The following is an 8,660-nucleotide window of genomic DNA, read 5'->3' on the forward strand; positions in this document are numbered from 1 at the left end:
AAATTTAATTATTTTTTTATTAAATTTATTTTAATTTTTATTAAGATTAGGATTATAATTTTTAACCAAATTTATAAATAACACACACTTAAATAATAAATACTGTTTTAGCAATTTGGTTAATTTTAAAATTATGTTTTTTTATAAAATATAATTATTTTTTAAAATTAAGTTATAATATAAAAAACCATTATTTTTAAAATATTTTGTTATATAAATATGTTATATATATATATACAATTTATGTGATATCAATTATAAATTGACTTCTCTATTAAAATATATTTTAAATTGAATCAATTAAATTGTATGATATAAACCCTACCCTTTCTCCAGCTCTAGCGAGTTCCGACCTACCGCGCTAGCGTGTCGCCGCCGTCGCCCTCAGCACCTCTCGAATTGGTCGGTGGCATCGCATCTCCGTTCAGCTCCCAAAACTACGTCTCGAGGAGGTTATCGAGTACTCAGCCCTCGTCGGTGCTCCTTTTCCATCGTCACGCAAGCAAGCCGTCGTTTTTTTTCTTCGAAGAGCACTGCCCGCGAATCCTTCGAGCCCGCGAGTGCCATCCTTCTTCAGTTATTTCCTCGTTTACGGGTTGCTACCTCTATCCCCGCAGGTTTGATTACATTTAGTCACCGCAAACAACTCGATCAGTAACCTGTTCTTATGGCCGTAATGTTTTAAGTCATTAGAATGTAGCATTTTGATTTTATGTTTATTATGAACTTGATTTTGTAGTGAAATTATGTTTCTGTGCATCGGTCACTATTTACATGTTCTTGAAGTTCATGACATGGTAAATACGTGGACTCGTAACATTAGTGATCTGCTTAGAAGTTACAAGGAGTATTGCTCTTGCTTGGCCCATTATTATTATTATTATTATTATTATTTTGCTCGATTAATAGTTAGCTGCATTTTCCACAAATAACTATAGTCTAACTTCGCTTGCTGAGTTGCTGTTAGCATTAAATTTGTTCAGGGTCAAAATTTAATCTTTTTATATTTATTCTTTTTGTTTAAATTTATAGTTTTGCTGTTACAAATTGTACACTTCTTTTTGTTATAGGATAGTTTGATTGATTATTAGGATATGGTTGAATATTTGCTTTTGACTGTCACTGAAGGATAAGGGTGGACATTGAAACAGAAATAAAAAAATGAATTGGAACCAAAATAAATAAAATATATAAATTTGATTTTAACAACCTTTAAGTTGATGCAATATGATATGCCATTTGATAAGTTTTTCATATTAAACATAAAATCTATCATTTTTTTTACATTTTCAATTGAAATTTAGACCACATTTATTGTCTCAGTTTGTTTTCAAATTTTCTATTAATTACTCAATTTGGTCTGAGATTTCAAATAAACCAGTATATTGAATCAATGCAAACTCTTACCAACTGAACTCTCTTGTTTATTAGAAGCAACCAGTATCAAATATTATATGAAGCCATTGATATATGTTATCACTTTTATTTCCCAGAAACCATATGTAATATAGAATTCTAAAAATAATAGAAGAAAAATATTAATTCTGATCTGTAATAAATTTTCTTGTACAAGTTTCAATTTCCTTGAATCTTATATCTTTATCCTATTTATTGCTATGTTTCTCATCTGAACTGTGGTTCACTATTCTTTTGTATTTGTTGAAGTATTTAGCTAGTAATATGTTAGTGTTTAGTACTTTTGACGGCTGATGGTTCTCTTACTTTTTTTACTTAAATGGATCTAACCCTAACTTCATAACAGGACTACGAAGACTCTCCTGCTCCCATCATTTATCCATCTCTATTGAGTTCCTTGAAGAAACCTATCTTCAGAGATGCAGCACGATGATTTGATATGGCAGGTTATCAAGAACAACCACTGCAGCTATATGTGCAAGTATACTCTCCTTGTCTCTTTCTCTATTAAGGCTACTAGTTCAGTCAAGTGTTCTAAATAAATCCCCCAAGTCCTAAATTGTTGTTGCCTTTGGCCATTGTTTTAGGATCACAACAGGGTCGTTCTGCAGAAATGTATATAATGTCACTGGCATCTGTAATCGTAGCTCCTGCCCTCTTGCGAACAGTCGATATGCTACTATTCGTGATCATGATGGTATGGAACTAGATCATGATATTATTTTGTGACGTCCGATAATTGATTCTACACTCGTGTTCAATTTTCATATTCTTGCCATGAATGACAGTAACTAAAAACACTTAAACATAACATGCACGCTAGTAATTCTGGCAGGGAACAATTTCTCAGAATATAGTTTATTTGAAGAATTTTATTTTTAATAAACTTGCATTGACAATGTTAATAATTGGTGAATAACATGTGATTGAATTTTATTTTATGAATTCTTATCAAATAGAGTATGTAATTTTGGTTTGTGGTGAGTTTTGTGTTTCTTGGGGTTGATTATAATTAAATGGGTCTTATTTCATCTGTGAACATTGGTCACTCTGACTACCTAATTATATTATCATAGTATGGTCAAATAAAAAAGATAGCTCAATAAGTATGTAGACATATAGGTTACCAATACAGTTCTTTCAGTCATTGTGCAATTATTGCCAGGAGAGATTACTTCATTACATAGCGTTACTACCTTAGATGTTGTACCAGTGGACTATCTCTATGAAAATTTCTGCAGTTATCTATGACGTTTTTGACCATTGCTTGTTACAAAAGATTGAAAAATGTTTTGTTGGAGGGCGTGGCGGGGAGTCAACAGCAATCTAGCCCCTAACAGGTCAAGCTAAAAGATCAAACGAAATGCACGTTATAAATGTGGAAATGTAACAAAAATGTAGCCTCAAAGCATGTGGAGGAAACAGAAATGTTTGGGCAAGGGAAATGGATTGCATATATACTGAATTGGAAAAATGAATATCATGATAATGAGGATTGCAAGCTGCAACAAAGAAAATCATTTTTTGTTGTTTTGGTACTTTGGGATGGAAGTTTTTTATATTGTTCCTTTCTTTCAAATTTTCTGATTCTTTATATTCCAACTTATCTTCTGCAGGAGTTTTTTACTTGTATATGAAAACAATTGAAAGAGCACATAAACCAAATGAACTGTGGGAGAGAGTTAAACTTCCGAGAAACTATGAGAAGGCTATAGAAACTATTGATAAACATTTGGTACTTGCTACTCTCACTGATTAATTATTTTGAATTATATCTTTCAAATGTTAAATGCTTTTAGCTTTGATTTTTGTCAGGAGTTCTGGCCTAAATTACTCATACACAAAATAAAACAACGATTAACCAAAATGACTCAATGTCGAATACGCATGAGAAAACTTGAACTAAAAGTGAGGTATGCAGTAATTTTAGTTAGTGCCTAGAAAGAAGTATTGTTATCATATTCAATTGTGTACAGCGTCTTTGTCATCATCATCTTTATGCCATTTGCTCTTGGGAAATGACTTAACTTGCAATCATTTGCTATTTACCTCAGGGAAAAGATAATGACCGTACCCAGAAAGGAGAAGAAAAGAGAAGCTAGGAGGGAGGAGAAAGCAGAAAAGGCTGCAGTTCTCGATAAGGTTATTTTCATTGCTTGTATTACTCTTCATCCTGTGTATACATTCAGTTTAGTGTAACTGGTTATTTTTGTGGCAGAGCATTGAGACCGAACTGCTAGAGCGTTTGAAGAAAGGTGTTTATGGTGATATATACAACTACCCTGTCGAGGCATATAATAATATATTGGAAATGGAAGGTCTCCAGCCAACTGCAGTTGAAGAAGAAGAAGAAGAAGAAGTAATGTTGTGACCCATTTTAAGTCATCTACTTTTCTCAATTGGTATTGGTAGATAATTCAATTTGTTCTTATTTTAAAGGAGGCAGAAATAGAGTACGTTGAAGGCTATGATGGACTTGAAGAGGAAGAGGACATGGAAGATTTTGATGGTTTCATGAATGATGAAGGCTTGATGGGCAATGATGAGGGTAAAAATTTCTTGACCGGTTCCTTTTGTTCTTCATATTTTTAGATTGACGTAACAAATTAAAAAACCAGCAATATGTGAATTCCTTGATGACTAGCTTTACCCAATTCCAGCATTGGTAATTTGCTCAGCTTGATTGTGAACTTCCTCAGTAATAAACTAATTTTGGTGCAGGTGGAATGTATGAGGATGATGAAGAGGCCGATCCATTAGAACAGCAAATTGCCAAGAAACTAAGACCATCATATGGATCTAAATCGCAAAAGACAGACAGTCATTATTCTGTCAAAAAGCCAAACAGAAAGGGTCGGGTAATCATCGAGGTATGCATCGTCTTCTTAATCAATTGGCCCTGCAAAAAATTCGTTAAGATGTGATTGTTGATAACTAGCATCTCAGCATCACTCATCTTCTTCAGTCCTGCTTGTAACAGCTATAAATCATGTTGGAAGTTTTTTCATTTTTCTTGTCTATGGAAACTAACCTCTCGCCTGGCACTCTCTCTCTCTCTCTCTCTCTCTCTATCTCTCTACCATCTTTTGCCTTTTCCCTCCGGTCCATTTTTTTCTTTCTTGTTTCCAATTTAGGCAAACGTTACAAAAGGCTCCACTTGTTGAGTATCTAAGCGTCTATTCTATTTCTAATAACTTCCATTGAGGCCTCATGAAAGAAGTAATTCTGAGATTATCTACTAAACTTTGATCAAACTTGACTGTAAAAAAATCATGCACAATGTGTTTGCTCAAAACGTTTTTGTAGGGTCAGCTCAGTATTTTTTCAGGGCTCCTCAGTAAAGAAATTTTGAAAATGGGGTTCTAGTTAGGTGCTTTGGTACAACAGAAGCCTTATTTGCTCCTTTACTCTATTTTTTTAGCTTTCTTTTTTCAAATTACTGTCTCTTTTATCAATCAATCAACTGTTCTCTACTTTTCACTCATCAATAATGCTTATATTCTATTGCTTTGTTTTTTTCCCTTCGCATTGGAACCTCTAAGGTTTATGCGGCCATATGAAATCATTCAGATCATTGTGTTGACATCTATTGGTAGATAACTTTTGCAGAGTTTGAATTGTTGTTTTAACAAGCTATTGAATACAATGGACTATTAACGAAACCAATTTGCTATGCTAATACATGGCCGTCACAGTGATCGCATGAATCTATTCCTTTCTTCTTTCGCATTATTCTTGTAAACATTGCAAATTTTTTGGAAAATATCTGCATGCTTCGTTTGGACTGCAGGTCGAGGAGGAAGGAGAGCCGAAGCAAAAGACACTTTTGTTAAATTGATTTTTGACTTCTACTTCAGTAAAGTCACTCGGCCATTTTCAAAGAAGATTAGATCATAATTTGGAACCGACATCGAGACCGTGCTATTGATGAACGTCTAGTTTATTTTTACTGATAAGTCGTGTGCTATTGAGACCTCATGTTTCTTCAAGTCTCTAGTGATAACATCGAACCAGACATCTGTGCTTCATTGTGACCCCATTCGAAGAGGTTGGTTTACACTTTGCCTGGTTTGATCAGTAAGCAACATATTTTCCTGTTTTTTTATCATTGGGGTCCTCATAACTCATAAATTTCTTATTTTAATATTCTGTAGTTGTCTTTAAAATGCTATTAAGTTGTGCAAGTGACAGCTAACAAGTTCGGTAGATCATGAATCCTCATGGTTTGGTAGATCTTACAAATTGCACTTTTTTTTTTCCCATTTTTTAAGAATTTTTTTTTCAACTTATTATGTAAAATCTCATTCAATTTGAATTAAATTGTTCATCTAGCGACATCATTATCGTATTTCTAATTCCTTTTTTTATGGTGTAAATTGTACCATTTCTATAACATTAAAAATAATAGACATAAATAAGACCATAGTATAAAATGCATAATTCAATTTTATACTAAACTAGTAAATAAATATATTTAAATTATCCACAAATTTTCCTCATAATTATTAACCCACTAAATATTAATGAGTTACATTGGTTACCCTTCAGATTTACTTATTTTATATATTTAATTCCTAACGAATACAAATAAGCTTAATAAATAATTTATTCGTAAAACCTACTCAAATTCAAAAATTGTAATTTAATAATAAAATATAATAAATAAATAAATAAATAAATAAAGTAGTTAAAAAATTGAATTTTTTTAATGGGGTGCTGGGGGAGCTGAAGATGCAAGGTACTCTACTTAATTAACTACTCCTTATTTGGTAAAATAGAAGAAAAAATTATAAATAAAAAAATAATAAATGGCACATTTTAAATCGTGAAAATACAGATTTTTTTAAAAAAGAAAATTAGAGAAATAATTGAAACAGATAAGGTTCAAAGTAGTGGGATACTGGGATGAGATCAGGATTAATGCCATTTTTATGTTAAATTTTAAAAAAAATTAAACATTATCTAAAAAAATGCTAAACAAATTTATCTGTAAAATTTAGAAAAGATCGATTACGATACGAATTGAGTTTTGATTTATAAGGAGTCACAATCTTGTGACTTAATTCAGGTAGCGAGAGAGAAATGACATGAAACACTTGAAATAAAAAATCCGCCTAGTGTGATTTTCTTCGCCGCCGGGTTGACCTTTTTTAACGTCAGCTTTTACTGGTTGCCTTTGCTGAAATCTTTGAGCGATAGTTATAGGTATAGCTGTTGGTAAAAACTCTGACCCGGTTGCTACCCGCTTTCCTAATGGTGAGAATACACTATCTCACGGGACGGGCGGAGAGCTGTTCCTTATCAAGCGGGGTGTGTTTGATCGTCAATTCACCTTCCGCGCAGGTTCGTCCTTCCGACGGCTTCTCGATATATTTAAGGAAAGAAATGGCCGATCGAGACCGATGGGTTGATTTCCAAATCGAGCTCGTCGGAATCTCTCGCGCCTGCTCTCTCTCAATTCATCGTCGTCGATGGGCAAGAGTCGCAGGAAGTTCTTCAGAGGCCTCGGGAAGCTCTTCTGCGGAGTTGGCGTCCACCAAGGTCGCCCTTTTATTCTTCTTCTTGTTGTTCTTCTTCTTTCGCTCTGTATTCTGTATTTTCGATCTTCCGTTGCAAATTGATTCCTCGATTCGCTCTGGCGGTTACAGACGGGAATGACCAAGAGGACTTGGAGGCGATCACCGCGACGGAGCAGCGGGTGTTCCGGTACGACAAGCTGGCGGCGGCCACTGGTAATTTCAGCTCCAAGCACAAGCTTGGCGAAGGGGGATTCGGCCCTGTTTACAAGGTACTGTTCCTGTAGTCGCTGGAGAAGAAGATGAATTGGGGATTGATTAGGGTTTCGGTTGATGCGGAAACAGGGGCGGCTGGAGGACGGGCGGGAGGTGGCGGTGAAACAGCTGGGGCGGGGCTCGCGGCAAGGCGCGAGGGAGTTCGAGAACGAGACGCTGCTGCTGTTGCGCGTGCAGCACAAGAACGTGGTGAAACTCCACGGCTACTGCGCCGATGGAGACGACAAGCTCCTCGTCTACGAGTACGTCTCCAACCAGAGCCTCGACAAGTTCCTCTTCTCCGGTAAGCACCACCGCCATTAATCCTCCTCCTCCCTCGCCCTCTTCCATCTGCTTTTCATCTTCCCTTAGATTTCCTCTTCCGATCTTCGTCAAGATCTGAATTTGATTTTCAAAGGTTCAATCTTTCTCCCTTTAGAATCTTAAAAATGATTTTTTTTCTCTTTCGTTCTGTTGGTGATGGATTGAGCAGGAGAAGAGGGGAGGAAGGCGGAGCTGGACTGGGCGCGGCGGTACCAGGTGATCCTTGGGGTGGCGCGGGGGCTGCTCTACCTCCACGAGTCGGCGCACACCACCATCATCCACCGCGACATCAAGGCCAGTAACATCCTGCTCGACGGCCGGTGGACGCCCAAGATCGCCGACTTCGGCATGGCGCGGCTGTACCCGGAGAACCAGACGCACGTCAACACCCGCGTCGCCGGCACCAACGGCTACATGGCCCCCGAGTACGTCATGCACGGCGTCCTCTCCGTCAAGGCCGACGTCTTCAGCTTCGGCGTACTCCTGCTAGAGATCGTCGCTGGTCGCAAGAACACTGCCTTCGCCCCGCTACCAGACCCCGACGCCGGCAATCTCCTCGAATGGGTATACGATACGATCTTTAACGGGTACTTGATGGAATCGCACTCGGTTTTTTTAACCAAATCGTGTTCGTTTATCAGGCGTGGAAGCTTTATGAAAAGGGGAACAGCGTGGAGCTGTTGGATCGGGCCCTGTCGCCGGCGATCACCGCCGCCGACGAGGAGCAGGTGGGGATGTGCGTGCAGCTGGGGCTCCTCTGTACGCAGACCGACCCGAAGCATCGCCCCGACATGAAGATCGTCCTCGTTGCACTGTCAAAAAAGCCGGCGACGATGGCGTTGGAGCAGCCGATGAGGCCAGGGATTCCTGAAACCAGGCACCGGAGGAGATCCCATGGAACCACCAGCACTCGGGGATCCACTACTACCCCCGTCGCGGCTGCCTCCGGTGACAAATCTTCCTCCGCTTCCTCCTCCGCCACCATCACAACCACTGCAACCACTTCTACCACCACCACCACCACCCACTCGAGCAATTTGCTACACTAATCTTGTCAACATCTTGATCTAAATTCAAATGTAGTTATTTAATTATAGCATATTCCTTCGTTTAGTTATAATATATTTTTGTTTAGTTATAATTAATTTT

General features: G+C 37.6%; 2 protein-coding genes across 3 annotated transcripts; both read left to right on the plus strand.

The window, feature by feature from the left end:
- The first annotated feature begins 327 nt into the window (after positions 1 to 327).
- LOC122016420 (protein MAK16 homolog A-like) lies at positions 328 to 5,582 on the plus strand. Of its 2 annotated transcripts, none has more exons than XM_042573716.1 (10): positions 328 to 617; positions 1,763 to 1,897; positions 2,004 to 2,113; positions 3,033 to 3,151; positions 3,232 to 3,329; positions 3,471 to 3,558; positions 3,635 to 3,775; positions 3,856 to 3,964; positions 4,138 to 4,286; positions 5,207 to 5,582. In XM_042573716.1, the coding sequence occupies exons 2-10, from the start codon at positions 1,836 to 1,838 to the stop codon at positions 5,252 to 5,254; spliced, it is 924 nt and encodes a 307-aa protein (XP_042429650.1). In that variant the 5' UTR covers positions 328 to 617; positions 1,763 to 1,835; the 3' UTR covers positions 5,255 to 5,582. The 2 variants fall into 2 exon arrangements, with proteins under 2 accessions (XP_042429650.1, XP_042429651.1); XM_042573717.1 differs by having other exon boundaries at positions 328 to 595.
- Positions 5,583 to 6,750: 1,168 nt separating this feature from the next.
- Positions 6,751 to 8,624, plus strand: LOC122015267 (cysteine-rich receptor-like protein kinase 10). Its single transcript, XM_042572065.1, has 5 exons — positions 6,751 to 6,957; positions 7,065 to 7,204; positions 7,278 to 7,491; positions 7,681 to 8,075; positions 8,153 to 8,624. The coding sequence occupies exons 1-5, from the start codon at positions 6,888 to 6,890 to the stop codon at positions 8,558 to 8,560; spliced, it is 1,227 nt and encodes a 408-aa protein (XP_042427999.1). The 5' UTR covers positions 6,751 to 6,887; the 3' UTR covers positions 8,561 to 8,624.
- The last annotated feature ends 36 nt before the right edge of the window (positions 8,625 to 8,660 follow it).

The sequence above is a fragment of the Zingiber officinale genome, chromosome 8B (assembly GCF_018446385.1).
Source record: "Zingiber officinale cultivar Zhangliang chromosome 8B, Zo_v1.1, whole genome shotgun sequence".
Classification (NCBI taxonomy): Eukaryota; Viridiplantae; Streptophyta; class Magnoliopsida; order Zingiberales; family Zingiberaceae; genus Zingiber; species Zingiber officinale.

What these genes read in the sequence shown, in the direction of transcription:
- LOC122015267 (XM_042572065.1), top strand. Translation starts at nt 6,888, where the DNA reads ATGGGCAAGAGTCGCAGGAAGTTCTTCAGAGGCCTCGGGAAGCTCTTC. An exon ending in CGGAGTTGGCGTCCACCAAG is followed by an intron (nt 6,958 to 7,064) that starts GTCGCCCTTTTA and finishes TGGCGGTTACAG; the next exon opens with ACGGGAATGACCAAGAGGAC. An exon ending in GATTCGGCCCTGTTTACAAG is followed by an intron (nt 7,205 to 7,277) that starts GTACTGTTCCTG and finishes ATGCGGAAACAG; the next exon opens with GGGCGGCTGGAGGACGGGCG.
- LOC122016420 (XM_042573716.1), top strand. Translation starts at nt 1,836, where the DNA reads ATGCAGCACGATGATTTGATATGGCAGGTTATCAAGAACAACCACTGC. An exon ending in CACTGCAGCTATATGTGCAA is followed by an intron (nt 1,898 to 2,003) that starts GTATACTCTCCT and finishes CCATTGTTTTAG; the next exon opens with GATCACAACAGGGTCGTTCT. An exon ending in AAACTATTGATAAACATTTG is followed by an intron (nt 3,152 to 3,231) that starts GTACTTGCTACT and finishes GATTTTTGTCAG; the next exon opens with GAGTTCTGGCCTAAATTACT.